This window comes from Citrus sinensis, chromosome 3 (genome assembly GCF_022201045.2).
Source record: "Citrus sinensis cultivar Valencia sweet orange chromosome 3, DVS_A1.0, whole genome shotgun sequence".
Taxonomy (NCBI): Eukaryota; Viridiplantae; Streptophyta; class Magnoliopsida; order Sapindales; family Rutaceae; genus Citrus; species Citrus sinensis.
In genome coordinates, this window is record NC_068558.1 from 40,291,039 (window position 1) to 40,309,809 (window position 18,771).

At 39.4% G+C, this 18,771-nt stretch overlaps 1 protein-coding gene across 4 annotated transcripts in view; it reads left to right on the plus strand.

Annotated features, from left to right (window-relative positions):
- Positions 1-18,771, plus strand: part of LOC102630151 (probable disease resistance protein At4g27220) — a 90,847-nt gene that overhangs the window by 14,716 nt on the left and 57,360 nt on the right. The window contains exon 1 of one of the 4 annotated variants that reach the window (XM_052437146.1): positions 1,899-2,351. The exons of the other annotated variants lie outside the window; for them this stretch is intronic. Within the exon in view, the coding sequence (XP_052293106.1) occupies positions 1,914-2,351 (438 nt within the window). The 5' untranslated portion in view covers positions 1,899-1,913. Of the gene's footprint in view, positions 1-1,898; positions 2,352-18,771 lie in introns of those variants that run through there. 4 annotated transcript variants of the gene reach the window in all.

The following is an 18,771-nucleotide window of genomic DNA, read 5'->3' on the forward strand; positions in this document are numbered from 1 at the left end:
CTTTTTTTAAACTAAAGGTAAGCATATAAAATTATGACAGTCAATCATTCATACGTTCTGCAAATCAATTATGATTTTCTCTCAATTCTCTTAAGTTTTTAAAGGAATAATATGAGATAATAAAATATCTAAATCTGAATTTGAATCCTAACTAATGTAACATTTATTTATTAGATGATAACTAAATAATTTTATAAGTTATGAAATTTATTATATTAGGACTCAACTATTAGAATCCCTTTTAAAGATCTTGTGCTACTTGTCTTTTAATGTTAGTATATAATTAAGATTTAATTATTTGTAATTTTTTAAGTTAAGCCTAGTGAGTAGTGACATATATTATTTATTTTAAGTTTGAAAAAAAATGATACACGTACAAAATTAGAGATATGAATTAGTTGTTTTTAAATTTTCTAGTCTTTTATCACTTTCGTCTCTATTTTTGCCCTCCATGTTTTACATGTACGTATCATTCATTAATCCTAAGTTTATACGTTCAAATTCTTGTATGGTCTAATTGTTATTACCTTTGACTACTTATTTTACATTTTGCAAAAAACAGATAACAAAAGAAACGTGTTTGGAAGTCGTCGGCATTATACAAATGCTGTTCACTTTATATTACTTGCGGACCAGTTAGTCTTTACATTTTTCTATAATATTCAATAATTTGTTGATATTATAATTTTACAGTATTATTTTTATATTAATAAAAAAATATTTTTGTTGTTTTTATAAACTTTTTTTTCTCTTGATAAATGTTTACTTTATATTCCTAACGTCTAATATCAAATAAATGACTCATTTCTCCTTTTTTTTTTCTTTCAAAATTTTTGCATTGAGGGAGTTATTAGATATTATAAAAACAACAAAAAAGTAAGTAGTATATGTTTATTTGAGTAGGGAGAAACTACCAATCTTCATTTTACGTACAAATAATATAACATATAATAATTATTACTGGGACATTGAGACTATTCTTTTATTAAATTTATATAAATACAACAGTTTTTCTCCTACACATTATTTTTTATATTTCTACCTTTTTATTTTGATAAACTCTTTTTAAAATAAAACTATTAAACATATTTCTTAATTTACAAAAAATTAATTACTTCTTTGCAATAAAACAAACACAAAAGCACCATTTTAAAACACAATAGAAAAGCCATCCGAAATTTTTGGGTGAAACTTTACGTTGACTTGAGTCGTCTCCTAGACTTGTGGATGAAACATGATGATCTCAGTGACTTCATTAGTGGTTTTGTGCATTCACTGCATCTCTTCATCATCTCAAGTTCTCTGAAGCCATCATCTCAGGTTACCTTCGTCTTGTTTTCAGCTTTTTTATCTCAAGTGCACCCTGGTGGTCCATCCCGTGAGTCGTAACTGTTGTTTGAAATTTGGTTTCTGTCCATCCTTAATTTCTTCCTCCCAAATCACATCTTTTTTGCCATCTGATTCTATCCACCCTTTCCTTTGTTGTCGTTGGTGTTTTGCTGTTCATCTTCATGCCCCTTTCCCTCTCTTATTTCTCTGTACCGTATCCACTTATCATTGTAGTTTCCCTCTGATTTTCTCCACTCTCTTTATTCATATTAAATAAAACACCTCCGCTTTTCTTCAACTTCTGATCTCACGACCACTTTGCTTTTGTTGCTGTTAGCTGTTGTGACCTGGTGTTCTGTTCTGTAGATTTGCTACTCTGTTTTATTTCCCTTTGGTTTCCTTTGCATCCGTTTCTCAAAACTTTAAAAGAAAAAAAAAAAGGTTGAAAATGGTTGATGCTCTTGTTACCGTTGCTTTAGAAGTTGCCAAGTGCTTGTTCCCTCCGATCAGGCGCCAGTTACATTATGTGCGTAAGTACAAAGCCAACCTTGAGAATCTCAAGAAAGAAACTGAGAAGTTGACCGATGCAAGAGACAGTATGCAAAAGAGTTGAGAGATGGCTGATTAGTGTCGACACGATCATTGCTGAGGCGGACACGTTAACTGGAGGAGAAGAAAATGCAAATAAGAAATGTTTCAAGGGGCTCTGTCCTAATTTGAAGAAACGCTATCAACTTAGCGAGAAAGCAGCCATAAAGGAGAAGAGCATCGCTGAGCTCGAGGAAGAAGCTGAGAAATTTGCTCAAATTTCCTACCCTACTGTTCCAGAAGAGCCTTGGCTGAGGTCTGGCAAAGGTTACGAGGCCTTTGAATCAAGAATGTCGACTTTAAAGAATGTGCAAAACGCATTACTTGATCCTGATATCAGCATCATTGGGATGTATGGGATGGGGGGCGTTGGGAAGACGACCCTAGTGAAGGAAGTGGCTAGGCGAGCTAAAAAAGACATGCTATTTGACGAGGTAGTTTTTGCAGAAGTATCTGAGACTCCTGATATCGGAAAGATTCAAGGGGAACTTGCTGATCAGCTAGGTATGAAATTTAGTCAAGGGGAAATTGCGGATCAGCGAGGTATGAAATTTAGTCAGGAGAGTGATGTACCTGGAAGAGCTAGGAAGCTATATGCACGGTTGCAGAAGGAGAACAAGATCCTTGTAATTTTAGACAACATTTGGGAAGATCTTGATCTGGAAAAAGTAGGGGTCCCTTCTGGAAATGATTGGAGGGGATGTAAAGTCTTGCTGACAGCAAGAGATCGTCATGTGTTGGGGAGTATTGGGTCCAAGACTTTTCAGATTGATGTTTTAAATGAAGAAGAAGCGTGGACTTTATTCAAGAAGATGACAGGTGACTGTGCAGAAAAGGGTGAATTAAACTTTGTAGCAATTGATATAACTAAAGAATGTGGAGGTTTGCCCATTGCCATCGTTACATTGGCAAAAGCATTGAGAAACAAGAGCTGTGTTTCTGCCTGGAAGGATGCCTTGCGGCAATTGAAAAGGCCTTCCCCAGGGAACTTTGATGGAGTGCTAGCGAAGACGTATTCAGCTATAGAGTTGAGTATCAAATATTTAAGAGACGAGGAGCTCAGGAAAATATTCTTTCAATGCAGTCTAATAGGATATCCCCAAGAAGCTTGCATTCAAGACTTGCTGAAATATGAAATAGGTTTGGGTAGATTGGAAGGCATCGATACAGTCGAAGAAGCGCGGGATAAAGTATGTACATCGGTCCAAGAACTCAAAGATGCTTGTTTGTTGCTTGATGGTGAAAATAGCGATTGGTTTTCTATGCACGACGTTGTTCGTGATGTTGCCATATCAATTGCATCTAGAGACCGTCGTGTATTTACAATGAGAAACGAAGTCGATCCGAGGAAATGGGCAGATAAGTATTTGCTAAAGAAGTGCTCAACTATATCATTGCATGGCAATAATATTAGTGAAATTCCTCAAGGGTGGGAATGCCCTCAGCTTGAGTTTTTCTACATTTTTGCCCCCGAAGATTCTCCTCTGAAAATCCCGGACAACATTTTCATGGGGATGCCAAAGCTCAAAGTTTTACTTTTTATTAGAATGAGGTTATTATCATTGCCGTCATCGATTCGTCTCCTAACAGACCTTCGAACATTGTGTCTGGATGGCTGCAAATTGGAAGACATTAGAATTATTGGAGAGCTGAAGGAGCTAGAAATTCTTAGCTTGCAAGGTTGTGATATTGAGCACTTACCTCGGGAAATAGGCCAATTGACTCAGCTAAAGTTGTTAGATTTGAGCTATTGTTTCGAATTGAAAGTGATTGCACCAAATGTTCTATCAAACTTATCTCAACTGGAAGAATTGTACATGGCTACCTGCTGCATTAAATGGGAGGTTCTAGGACTCAACATTGAGAGAAGTAATGCTAGCCTCGATGAATTGAAGAATTTATCTCGTTTGACCACTTTGGAGATACATATTGTGATAGGTCCCGATCAAATACAGAAAAGCAATGCCTGATATTTGTTCAGTTTATGGTATGAACAACCAGTATTTGTTTAACTAATTTTTTTCTCCCTTTATTCGTCTTGGTTGCTACTTATTTATACAGAAAAACATAAAGGATACTACTAACTTGTAGCCCAAAATCTTAGCTCCAGCCACATCAAATCCTTATTAACAACTAGATAAAAACAAAACAGAAAAATAAACTAACTTTTCCGCAACAACTTGGACGTAGACTTTTACTCCAATATCAATTCCTCCCGTGCTCTTGTTCCAACTAACTCGCATGAAAGAGTTACGTGGGAGAATGATTGCATGGTTTGCATGGGCATGGTTTGCATGGTCAAACAAAGTCCACAAGCTTGCTGCTAGGCTTTGAAACTCTAGCTGACCTCCTTGGTTGTCTAACAATGCCCCCGCCAGGAAGAGAACCCTTGTCCTCAAGGGTCATAGATGGAAACTGCTGCTGGATCACGGTTAAATCTTCCCACGTAGCCTCCTCTGTCGGCAATTTGTTCCAACGTACTAGACTCTGTTCAATGAATTTCCCGCCACGTTTTAACCATCGTGTGTCTAAAATTTCAGCAGGTTCAAGCATTAGCACACCCTCATCATCAATTGGAGGAATGTCGCTGCTATTCTCGGATAAGTCTCCCATGGCTTTTTTGAGCAAGGACACATGGAACACGGGATGAACACGGGCACCGGCAGGCAACTGTAGTTTGTAGGCGACGGTCCCGATTTTTTCCAAAACACGATAGGGCCCAAAAAACTTGCTTGCTAACTTTTGATGCGCCCGCTTAAACACAGAGGTTTGTCGATACGGGTGAAGTTTTAAAAACACCAAATCATCTTTGTGAAACTGCACATCTCTACGGTGTTTATCTGCTGTTTGTTTCATGCGATTGGTGGCAATCGCCAAATTACGCTTGAGCTGGGCTAGTAACTCATCTCTGGTCAACAGTGCTTTATCAACCTCGTTGACCGGTGAGGTGCCCACATGATATTGCGGAACTGTGGGAGGGTCCCGGCCATACAGTGCCTTGAAAGGTGTCATGCCCGTGGATATGTGATATGTCGTGTTATACCAATATTCAGCCCAAGGTAGATATTCATGCCACTTACGCGGCCACTGGTGAACAAAACTCCGTAGGTACTGCTCGAGACATCGGTTAATTACCTCGGTCTGGCCGTCGGATTGTGGGTGATAAGCCGAACTCATGCTGAGTTTTGTACCTGACATTTTGAAAAACTCCTGCCAAAATTTGCTGATGAAGATTGGATCTCGATCACTCACAATAGATTTTGGCATGCCATGCAACTTGAATATGCCTTCTATGAACCGTTCGGCCACTATTTTTGCTGAGAAGGGGTGAGACAAAGACATGAAGTGTGCTGACTTGCTGAGTCTATCGACGACAACGAAGATGGTGTTCTTGCCTTGTGACATCGGTAACCCTTCAATAAAATCCAACGTAATGTCATCCCAAACTTGGCACGGTATGGGCAGTGGCTGAAGTAGCCCGGCTGGGCTGAGAGTGGTGGCTTTTGTGCGTTGGCAAGTCTCACAATTATTAACGTATTGCTGTACCGTACGAAACATGGCCGGCCAATAGAACTGTTGTGCCAACCTCTTATAAGTACGCAAGACTCCAGAATGGCCTCCGATTCTAGTGTTGTGGGCTTCAAACATCAATTTGTCACGTATCTGGTGAGGGACCACAACCCGCCCATTATAGAAAACTAATCCATTCTTTGTTGTGTACGGTCCCGTTGGTTGAGTTTCAGCAAGTGTAGTAACTTGTTGAATGTAATCGTCACCTGTTGCAGCTGTTTTAATTTCTTCCCAAACAGTTACCTGCGGCACAAATAAGTAATTCATCATTGGGCTGTTCGGTCGTCGCGAGAGGGCGTCAGCGGCAGTGTTGTCCCGCCCCGGCCGATATAGGATTTCATATTCATAGCCCATGAGCTTTGCCAACCACTTTTGTTGCTCAGGGGTTGCCGCTTTTTGTTCCAATAGGTACTTAAGACTCTGCTGGTCAGTTTGGATTATAAATTTCTGCCCCAAAATATACGGTCTCCACATTCGTATTGCTTCAAGTATGGCCAGCATTTCCTTGGCGTAAATAGACCAAGATTTTTTTGAGACCCCTAATGCACGGCTCATAAATGCAATTGGCCTGCCCTGTTGTTGCAGAACAGCCCCAATTCCGTCTCCTGATGCATCTGCTTCGATAATAAAAGTGTCTTGGAAGTTTGGCATAGCCAATGTGGGGGTGCTGGACATTGCTTGTTTGAGTCTCCGAAAGGCTTCTTCTGCCTCATCACTCCAGCCAAATTGATTTTTTTTTAGTAAGTTGGTTAAGGGCCTAGCAATGACGCCATATCCTTGCACAAACTTTCGGTAATATCCGGTTAATCCGAGAAATCCTCGCAGCTCTGTTATGGTTTGTGGCGCGGGCCAAGAGAGCATGGCAGTAATTTTTTTGTTGTCTACTTTGACGCCGTGACACGTGACAATATGCCCTAAGTACTCGAGTTCCTGCTGTTCGAATGTGCATTTGCTGGATTTGAGAAAAAACTTATGTTGCTTGAGAATCTCCATTGCCTGTTGCACATGATCAAGATGACTGTCCCAAGTCGGACTGTAAATCAATATGTCATCAAAAAAAACCAAAATAAACTTCCTGAGATGTGGCCGAAAAATGGAGTTCATGATCGCCTGAAAGGTTGACGGCGCATTGCATAATCCGAATGGCATGACTAGATATTCGTAGTGGCCATTGTGGGTACGGAATGCGGTCTTGTGAATATCCGATGGATTGACTCGAACTTGGTGGTAACCGGCACGGAGGTCGAGCTTAGTAAAATAGGCGGCTCCGTAGAGCTCGTCGATCATATCGTCGACTGTTGGAATTGGAAACCGGTCCTTGATGGTGGCGTCGTTGAGGGCGCGGTAATCTGTGCAAAACCTCCAGCTTCCATCTTTTTTTTTGACAAGTAATACCGGCGACGAGAAAGGACTGGTGCTGGGCCTTATTAATCTAGAATTAAGCATCTCCTGCACCTGTTTTTCTATTTCTTCTTTTTGGAAGTGTGCATAACGATAGGGCCTGACGTTGATAGGCTCTGTTCCCTCTTTAAGTGTGATACAATGGTCAATTTCGCGCTTAAGAGGAAGTTGAGTTGGTTCCTGAAATAGCTCCCTGTAATTTCGTAAAAGCCCCTGCATTGCCGTTGGTGCCGTGACCTCTTCCAATTGTAATTGGAAGCAAATTGCAAATGCCTCGTGTCCCTGTTTAATCTCCTTATTAATCTCCGCTATTGTCGCCGTTTGTAGAGATTGAGGATTGAGCCCTTGTAGATGTCGTGGCCTATTGTTCCAATTGAAATTCATAGTGAGAGATTTCCAGTTGCATTCTACTGTTCCCAATTCTTCGAGCCACTGTATTCCCAATACCAAATCTAATCCTGATATGGGCAGTGCGTAGACCGTTAGAAAAAATGGAATATCTTGGATTAGAATTTGTATATTCTCAAACTTCCCTTGACACGCCAATTTTTCACCATTTGCAACTTTGACAGGAAACGCAGCCGTTGGTATAATAAGGAGTTTGAGCAAGTTTGCTAGGCGGGTGCTAATAAAATTATGTGTTGATCCACTGTCAATCAACACAATAATTTCATATGGCCCGATTTTCGCCTTAACGCGCATCGTTTGTGGTGCCGTCCAGCCGGTTAAGGCATAGAAGGTGATCTTGGGATCGTAGGATGCTTCCTCAATTGGCGCCGCTTCGAGAGTTTCCTCATATTCTTCCTCGGCTTCTAAGATTAGAAGTTGAGCTTTAGTACACCGATGACCTGCCGTGAATTTCTCATTGCAGTTGAAGCACAAACCCTGTGCTCGGCGACGTTGCATCTCCTCCCAAGTAAGCTTCTTGAATGGTGTTGCCGGTGAGTTCTTATTGACAATTGGTGATGTTGTTGCTGTCCGATTGGAAAATGTTGGCCGGATTAATTTTCGCTGCCGCGCGATCTGTTCATCTTTCATCCGTGCTAGGCTGATGGCCTCCTTAAGAGTTTTTGGTCGAAACAAGCGAATCTCCTCCGAAATCTCGGGTTTGAGTCCTCCCATGAAGGTGCCTACTAACGCCCGCTGAGTCCATCCGTGAACCTTGTTGCCCAGCCTCTCAAACTCCTTTTGATAATCTCGCAATGTTCCAGTTTGTTGCACACGAGATAAGGCCTCGTCAAAATCTTCACATTCCGTCGGTCCGAAACGCGCCCACATCTCCTCGACAAATGTGTTCCATGTTACTGTTTGTCCATCTTCTTGGTAGGCGCGACGCAACCATTGCCACCACTGGTTGGCTTCTCCTTCAAGGTGGTAAGATGCTAGCACAACTCGCTGGTCCTCACTAGTTTCTTGATAATCAAAAAATTGTGTGACACGGTTGACCCACTCCGTAGGGTCATCTCCTGAATATTTAGGAAAATCAAGTTTGGCAACTCGTGGAGGAATCGGTTGTCGTTCCCCTGCACTCTCTCCTTGACTCGTTCGTAACGTGCCTGTTTGATCGTGCCGGCTTGGGGTTCTTTGGGATTGGCTAAATGTCTCAGCTAGTTTGCTGATCATGGCCTCCAGGTGGTGAAATTTGTCATTCATTCCCTGACCTAATCGTTGTATCTCATTCTGCATTCCGCCAAGTTCGTTTTCGACACGTTCAATTCTCTCTTTGTTGGTAGACATTGCAAAACTCCTGTCTCTGATACCAATGATAGGTCCCGATCAAATACAGAAAAGCAATGCCTGATATTTGTTCAGTTAATGGTATGAACAACCAGTATTTGTTTAACTAATTTTTTTCCCCATTTATTCGTCTTGGTTGCTACTTATTTATACAGAAAAACATAAAGGATACTACTAACTTGTAGCCCAAAATCTTGGCTCCAGCCACATCAAATCCTTATTAACAACTAGATAAAAACAAAACAGAAAAATAAACTAACTTTTCCGCAACAACTTGGACGTAGACTTTTACTCCAATATCAATTCCTCCCGTGCTCTTGTTCCAACTAACTCGCATGAAAGAGTTACGTGGGAGAATGATTGCATGGTTTGCATGGGCATGGTTTGCATGGTCAAACAAAGTCCACAAGCTTGCTGCTAGGCTTTGAAACTCTAGCTGACCTCCTTGGTTGTCTAACATATTGTTGATGCAGGGATTCTACCGAGTGAATTGTTCTCAAGAAAGCTGGAGAGGTATAGAATTGTGGTGGGGGATGAGTGGGACTGGTTTGATAATTATAGGACTCGGAGAACTTTGAAACTCAAGCTCAACTCTCGCATTTGCTTGAAGGAGTGGCGAGGCTTGAAGAATGTGGAATACTTATGTTTAGAAGAATTGCGGGATGTTTTTCATGAAATCATTTGGAAGAACGTGAACCAGCTTCATACTCGTCCGTCACTTTTTAATGAAAAGGTAGGTGAACAAACCTTATTCCCTTGTTTTATTACTACTACTGGTATCACAAGAACTCATATTGAGAACAACTCTGTGTGCAGGTTGTGCTCCCTAACTTGGAGGTCTTGGAACTGACGGGTATTAATGTCGCAAAGATATGGCACAACCAACTTTCAGAAATGTCTTGTAACGTTCAAAATTTAACACGCTTGGTCGTGTCGGGCTGCAACAAATTAAGATACGTGTTTTCATCTTCTACAGCTAAAAGACTTGGGCAGCTTCAACACTTTCAGATATCCAACTGCTCACTTTTGGAGGAAATCGTTGGCAAGGAAGGTGGAGTGGAAGCGGATCCTTCTTTTGTCTTTCCACGGTTAACAATCCTACAACTCTGCTACCTACCAGAACTTAGAGCTTTCTATCCTGGAATACACACTTTGGAATGTCCCATGTTAACTAAGTTGAAAGTGTCTTGTTGTGACAAACTAAAATGTTTCTCTTCAGAATTATACAGCCTCCACGAAAATAATGAGGAGGGCCAACTTATTGATGTGCCAGTGCCAGCGCAACAGTCCCTCTTCTTGGTTGAAAAGGTACGAGACTCTTTTTCTATAACGCATGGTTTGTTTGTTTCAGCATTTATTTTTATTTTAATCATAACAATTCATAATTATATTCTTCTTTCAAATTTTTTTGAGTGAACATCAACTCCAACTTGTTTATGTTTGATTGGTCATTAGGTCTTACCCAATTTGGAGGAATTGAGGTTAAGCAATAAGAAGGATATCACAAAGATATGGCAGGGTCAGTTTCCCGACCATCTTTTAAACAAACTCAAAGTTCTTGCCATCGAGAATGATAAATCAGAAGTTTTAGCACCTGATTTACTTGAGAGATTTCACAATCTGGTCAATCTCGAACTAGCTGATGGTTCTTACAAAGAGTTATTCTCAAATGAAGGGCAGGTCGAGAAACTTGTCGGGAAGCTCGCTCGGATAAAATGTTTACAACTGTCGGGACTAAATGATCTGAAGCACTTGTGGCTGTGGGAAGAAAACTCTAAATTGAACATGATTTTTCAGAATCTGGAAACTCTAGATATATCCTTTTGTCGTAATCTGAAAAATCTATTGCCTTCCTCTGCCTCTTTTCGGTGCCTGACAAAACTGAGTGTATGGTGTTGTGAGCAACTGATAAACTTGGTAACATCCTCGGCAGCAAAAAATCTAGTGCAACTCGTAACGATGAAGGTAGATGGATGCAGTAAAATTACCGAGTTGGTGGTAGCAATTGAGGCAGATGAAGCAAACGAAGAGATTTTCTTCCCCAAATTGGAGTCCTTGGATCTTAATCGTCTACAAAGTCTCACAACCTTCTGCTCTGCAAACTACAATTTCAAATTCCCATCTTTATGCTATTTATCAGTGTCTGCTTGCCCCAAGATGAAGATTTTCTGCCGAGGAGTCTTAAGCGCGCCAAGATTAGAAAAAGTGAGGCTAAATGATCAAAATTATTGGGACGCTGACCTAAATACAATCATACAACAGTCATATTACGAAACGGTGCGTATTCATCAACCAAGCCATTTTTTTTTTCTTTTCCTTTGGGTTCTTTTAACTTTCATTTCAACAGACACGGGAGGATTGTTTGTTTTTTAACCATATTTGAGCGGACTATTTGATTTAAATTTTATAATTCAATTAAAATAATTTTTTAATCAAAATTAAAATTATATATGCAATTACATATTATTATAACTAGATAATATACTAACAAATACTACAAAGTTGTTTATTTATTGTAAAAATAAAATATTCAAAAAGTAACATGGTGTGTTTAAATAGTTAAATAACACTACTAATTTTAATTATTTATTTATTAAATTTTATTGTTTTATTTAATGAACAATATTAATATTATATTTCATTTGATTACACACTAAATTATAATACAATTTTAAATTTACCAATATAATTTTTTATTATAGCAATAAAGATTAAACAGTTTGAATTAAATTTGAATTAATATCTAAAAATTTATTACAATCCTATATAATATTATAATGTGAGTTGGCTTCTCAAATCCCGCCTAGTAAACTAGAAAGCCACTGCTATAGAACCTCTAAAAATGTAAATGCATATGACAAATGAGTTCACAAGATTTTCTCAAGTATTACCTCAATAAACTTCAGGAGTAAATGGGGTAATCAGATTAGCTGCTCTAAGACCTTCATTTGGTCGCACTGACTCAACAGACTACGAAGCTACTGCATAATTGTCAAATAAAAATCAACTCAAATGCCACTGAGGCTAGTTTAAGCAATTTACATCGGAAGTGAACTAATTGACATGTCTTTAGAGTTTATCCTTTCACCTTAAATTTAAAATCTTACTTTTTTTTTTTAATTTCAGAATGCTCTGAATTTCACAGATGATTCAGGTCAATCTCCAATGCACCATCTGGAATAAGACCATTTCTCTATGATGTTTATAATCATGAGTTTTTCATTGAAGATCATTTTCTTGTATTGAATTCAGATGCGCACAGAGCCCTTCCTTTTCTGTCTTCATTGTTCTACTTTGGCTCTCTTAACTTTCGGGTTGCTCTTTTGAAAGTGCTATTATAAAACTTACGTTTCTTCTATGTAATCAATTGACATTCAATGTGTGAATGGTCCTTAATAATTTTCTGGTTGCTGTATTCACTGAGATTCGTAGGCCCCCAAAAGACAATTTAAGTACCTAAGTACCTAAATTAAGGAGATATAGTTGAACTCTGCCTTTGCGTGCAACTTGTATATATTGTGTTCTATGAGCAGGAACCCACATAAATGGTTTCTCATTAACATGGATTGTCGTTGGTTGTGGTTCAAGCAACCTTGTTTACTAGTTGATCCCTTGTCCTCTGAGTCAGAAATCATGGGGATACACTGGTTCTGATTCCAATCATGTGGTAAACTATGAGTATTGGCAAATCATATTGAGCAGGATATTCAAAGCCATAAAGCTTTGGATATTTGTTACTCGCAAACCTGGCTTGGCTAAGCGATGTGGAAATGGCTAAGTGATTTGAGGCACAGGTGGCCAAAGACAAGAGGTTTGAGATTGAAGTTCCAAAACGGTTTGCATTGGTTTGGTTCGGGCTCAAAACAAAACTTTGAACAACATATTTAATACGCCATCATATATTTATGTCTGACAATAATTTCATAATCTTTGGGATTTTTTTTAAGTATAAATAAAGAACTAAAATTCTCTCCTCTTTCTTACCAAATTCCTAGAGGTGACAATACGTACCAAACTCTGCACAATTTCCTCAGCCGCCACCACCATATAGCAAACTAACCATTTAGGCTACTCAAGGGAAGTCTGAACTTAAGTTCCGGAAACACATAGAGGAAGATTATGAATTGAAGGATTCTTTAGAGTCTAGACTAAGCATGCGTTTGGGGCAGTTGTGCTGCCACAGTGCAGCTGTTCCCCACATGTAATTCTAGGGGAATATTCCCTAGTATATAGGGTAGGGAGCGGTTGTGCTGCGGCAGTGCAACTGCCCCAAATGCACCCTAAGCATTAGTTCCTTGACGTCGACAATGTTGAAAAGCTAGCAACTAAAGCCAACTTTTCAACAAACACACAACTAGCATGCAAGCTTTGGAGAAATGACAAAACGTGTTGAAAAATTGGCCAAAGTTGGCACTGACCCTTAACAATTTGAAACCAGCTCAAGATTTTGGCTTTGAAAATGGCAAGCACGAATGGCAAGACTCAACTATAAATAGACGAGCGATCATTCATTCTAAGCATCCCTAAAATTTGTTAAGCTTATAAGTTTCTAAACTTTTGAGAGTTCTGAGAGTGTGAGCAATTGGAAAGTGTGTGTGAGAGTATTGGTGTATTTGGGTTCTGGGAAAGTGAGGTTTTTTTACTCAAATTTGTACTAAAATAATTGTTAATAATACAATTATTTTTCTTTGCTCCCGTGGACGTAGGCATATTACCGAACCGCATAATTCTTATGTCCTTTATTTTTCTGTGATTGTTCGGTGTGCTTGATTCTGCATTTCACGCACAACAAGTGGTATCAGAGCCGAGGGTTCGTATTTAGGGGATACGGTATTGTTCACGTATACGGTACTATTCTCGTATACGGTACTATACACGTACAATACTATTCATGAATACGGTAGAGACGGTCATTTATACTTGGAAGACAGTCTATTTTAAGTAGTGTACATTTTTGCATGTGTAGGAAAGTTCTGTCAACAAAGCGATAAGAGTCTAAGGATTCTGATTTTTAATTGAGACCGAGTTCCCATCTAATCTTCTAGAAACTTTCCTGGTGCATTTATTAATGTGAGATTAACATCATAGAGGTTGTTTTTCAAGTGAAAATAGTTCGTTGAGAAAATAGTAGAAGATGAAACTTTCAAAATTGGGGAGACATCTACCGAAACTATTTCAAGAGACACTTTAGGTGAGAGGCAAGATTTGTCAAATCGTTATTCAGCACCTGTTATAAGAGGCCAAAAGATCAATGTTGAAAAGTTCGATGAGAAAATCAACTTCGGCATTTGGAGGCGCGAAGTTACGGATGCTCTTATTCAAATCGATCTCGATGTTGTTCATAAAAGTAAAAGATACTTGTATGATGAAGAATATTGGGATCGTATGAACGAGAAAGCCTGTGGTCAGATCATATCTTGTTTGACCAATGAGGTGAAATACTTGGTCAAAGATGACGAGTGTGCGATGACTTTGTGGCGTACATTGGAGGAGAAATACCTGCTGAAAAGTCCTGAAAATCATCTTCATGCAATGAACCAAGTATATGGCTTTCGAATGAAGCCAGGGGTGTCAATGCACAATCATGTCTCAAGATTTGAAGAATCGTGATGAAGATATTAAGGATGAAGTCAAGATTATGATTCTGTTACACTCACTACCAGAGGAATATAACCATTTTGTGACTACCTTAATATATGGGAAGAGTGTGATCGTCTTCAAAAATGTTTGCACAACATTGAATAACTTGGAGATTCGGAATAATGATAAAAATTTTGAATGAGCATCGTCTGAAGCTTTGGTGAGTAGAGATTGGGTGATGGAGAAAAAGAAGAAGCGTAGTGGAAAGAATTCTCGATCCAAATCGAGAAGCAGAAATATATCTCGAGATGAGTGTGCCTTTTGTCATGAAAAGACCCATTGGAGGAAAGATTGTCCAAAGGCTCAAAAGAGAGATGGGAAGAAACCAGCAACAGCAAACATAGTACGAAAAGATGAGAACTTTGATTATTCACTAAGTATTACTCTTGCAGCATACGTGGCTAGTTCGAGCAAGTGGATACTTGATACTGGAGCAACCTATCATTTATGTCCTATTAAGGAATGGTTTACAGATTTTAGTAATCTGGAATTTGATGTAGTTGTGATAGGGAATTATCAACCTTGTCGCACAATGGGGATGGAATAATTCGGCTCAAAATGTTTGATGGAATGGTCAGAGAACTTAAAGAGGTTAGATATGTTCCAGCTTTGAAGAAAAATCTAATTTCTGTGAGTGCTCTAAAAGCTAAAGGCTATAAGGTTACTATTGAAAATGACATAATAAAGTTCACGTATGGGGTTATGGTGATTCTGTAAAGGGTTCGGCGTTACAATCTGTATTATTTGAAGGGAGGTACAACTGATGAAGCAAATGTTGTTGAGGCGCACAGTTACACCACCAAGCTATGGCATGTACAACTGGGACATGCTGGAGAGAAGTCTTAGCAAACTCTGATGAAGCACGGACTCTTAAAAGATACAAAAACCTGTAAATTAAATTTATGTAAGCATTGTGTAGTAGGCAAGAAAACAATGGTCAAATTTGGTACAACTAATCACGATACTCGTAAGATCCTTGAATATGTTCACAGTGATGTATGGGGTTCAACCAAGACTACATCAATTAGTGGAAGCCATTATTTTGTTACATTTATTGATGATTTCTCTAGACGTGTGTGGGTGTACACCATGCGAGCAAATGATGAGGTTCTAGAAATTTTCATGAAATGGAAGAAATTGGTGGAGATTCAAACTGGCAGAAAGATCAAAGTATTACGATATGATAATGGGGGTGAATATACTTCTGATTCATTCTTTCAAGTATGCCAGAACGAAGGTATTAAAAGACATTTCACAGTAAGACATACTGCGCAACAGAATGGTGTAGCTGAGCGTATAAATCGTACTTTACTAAAAAAAGTACGATGTATGTTATCTAATGCTAGTTTAGATAAAAAAGTTTTGGGCTGAGGCTGTGAGTTACGTAAGTCACTTAATAAAACGGTTGCCTTCTGCTGTAATTGGAGGTAAAACTCCCATGGAAATGTGGTCTGGAAAGCATGCACAAGACTATGATTCCCTTTGTATATTCGGGTGTCTAACTTATTATCATGTCAAAGATGGTAAATTGGATCCTCGTGTTAGAAAATCTATGTTTATAGGATTCAAAGGTAGAGTAAAGGACTTCAAGCTTTGGGATCTCGAAAACAAAAAGTTTGTGTGTAGTAGAGATGTCACATTTGATGAACCTTCAATGATGAAAGTTTCAAGTTCTCAACAGATGGAGACCACAGAGGTATTGCAGTGGGTGGAGTTTGATGCAACTCCATATGTACCAGTTAGTTTTACATCCAAGAAGGGTTTAATTATGAAGGTGACACCCAGAGTTGAAGAAGAGGTTATTTCTTCTGATGTCCCACAAAATAAAGAAACAACTGATGATGTAGATAATGATGATTTTATAGCAATAAAGAGGCCAAAAAGAGAGATAAAGAAACTCGAATGGCTTACTAAAAATATAGTGGTAGCCTATGCACTTCCAGTTATTAATGATGGCATCTCCAACACTTTCAGTGAAATATTACGCAATAGTGAAAGTGATCAGTGGAAGTTAGCCATGGAAGGAGAGATGAAATCTCTCTATCAAAACCAAACTTGGGAACTTGTGGAGTTACCAAAGGGGAAAAGGGATATTGGCAATAAATGGGTCTACACCAAGAAGCAAGGATCTCCAAATCAATTAACTCCTCGATACAAGATAAGGCTCGTAACAAAAGGCTTTACTTAGAAGGAACGTATTGATTATAATGAAGTATTCTTTCCAGTTGTGAAACATACTTCCATTCGTATCCTACTTGCCTTGGTAGCTGAATATGCGTTAGAGTTGGCTCAATTAGATGTTAAGACGACGTTCTTACATGGAGATTTGGAGGAAGAAATCTATATGACTCAGCCTTATGGTTTCAAAGTTGCTGGAAAGAAGAATCGTGTGTACAGATGATTAAATTTTTGTACGGATTAAAACTAATTCAAATTCTTCAAAGGCGTTAAGTTTGTAGAGTTATGAACTACGGTTGGCTTGATCCCAAATTTTGGGAACGTAGGCAGTCACAGAGATGCAGCCATTTTGGGGATGATGGTTTATTGGAAGTCAGCTAAGATTTGCACAAATCTTTGCTGAGGTGGAGAATTGTTGAAAAGTCAGCAACCAAAGCCAACGTTTCAACAAACACACAGCTAGCATGCAAGCTTTGGAGAAATGACAAAACATGTTGAAAAATTGGCCAAAGTTGGCACCAACCCTTGACAATTTGAAAGGAGCTCAAGACTTTTACTTTGAAAATGGCAAGCATGAATGGTAAGGCTCAACTATAAATAGAGGAGCGATCATTCATTCTAAGCATCCCTAAAATTTGTTAAGTTTATAAGTTTCTAAGCTTTTGAGAGTTCTGAGAGTTTGAGCAATTGGAGAGTGTGCGTGAGAGTACTGGGTGTATTTGGGTTCTAGGAAAATGAGGTTTTTTTACTCAAATTTATACTTAAATAATTGTTAATAATACAATTATTTTTCTCTTGCTCCGGTGGACGTAGGCATATTGCTAAACCACGTAATTCTTGTATCCTTTATTTTTCTGTGATTATTCGGTATGCTTGATTCCACATTCCGCGCACAACAAACAAATACAAGCGCGTTCTTGTATTTAGTACCTCGCTGCTCAGGTTTCGGAGAGGCTTTTAGAAATCTTACAAAACAAAGTGAGCCCTACTCCTAAACTCATTCGGATTTGTTGTTTGCATCCACAGACACAAACATTATATACCCCTTTACCATCGATGTCAACCTGAAAAAAGAGGCCACAGAGGATCTTGAATCTGGTCCTGATGACTTCATTATATAGAAATGACAAGTCAGCAAACACTTTGTACCAAACCCTCAACCACTAGTCAAAGTTGTCATTGGGCAAGTAAACATTGAATATTGATAGAAACCATTTAGTTGTTAGATTATTTTCAGTATCCAAAGAGATGATATCGTGTTTAGCTACTAAGTTTCACTGATACTTTAAGCTCTAACGCATAAATTTTTATCAAGCATTACTGAAATACTATATATTGATGCGAGATTTCGGTACTCCTCGTTCTACGACCAGGATCTCTGCTCGATCAACTTCATCACGACCAGGGGGTCTCCTCGCAAGGCTTCTTCTCCAGAGGTTCCTGCGCACACAGACAAGTCAGAGTACGCCGGTTGTTTTCCCGACGCAAACCCTCCAACGCTCAAGTTAGATATGAAGGTTCGGGGAACGCTTGCCACCAATGTTGTGGCTGTTAGGTTGTTTTTTCTCTTTTAGAATCAAAATTGCTAACCCTTTTACCTCCGTTGGCTACCTTTTTATAGGCTTCCTCTGAATCCCAGTCTTCCACTTCTTCCGAGACGGTATGGGACTCTGACTGCTGCGTTATGGGCAAACGCGGGATCTTGCGTGTTACGCCACGGTTCTGGGGGAAGCGTGGCTGTTGTGGTTCTGCAAGATCTTGCGTGTTACGCCACGGTTCTGGGGAAATGTGGCTGTCGTGGCTCTGTGAAATCTTGCGTGTTATGCCACGGTTCTGGGGAAAGCGTGGCTGTCGTGCCTAGGTTCTCGGGCTGGGGAGCCTGTCTTGCCAACTGCCGTCGACCGGGTCTCCTCGCCTCTCGACCTCGAGCAGGAATGGCCTTATGCCTCTTACAGGAAATTGGCCTCGCGGATGACGTGCTCGTGGATGAGCAGGATATTTCTGCTCCTGTTCCCCCGCGCACCAGGCTTTTACGGGACATACCGGTTTGCAGAATTCTGCCATCAGATATCTGCTCACCATGCCTGGTCTCGTCGACTTATTTCTCCCAAACACTATATATGCCATTTTGACGGCGTTAACAAAAAAACTATACCAAATTGCTTACCCTGTAGGAAAAATTATAGGAAAATTCATTGGAAAAGGGAATGCAGATTCAAGAAGGATCAGTACTTCACATTAACTTTGATCGTCATATTTCAACGACCATATATAAGCTGTAGTTTTGTTATTTAGCTTTCCTCCCTTTTTTCCAACCAGCTCTTTGCA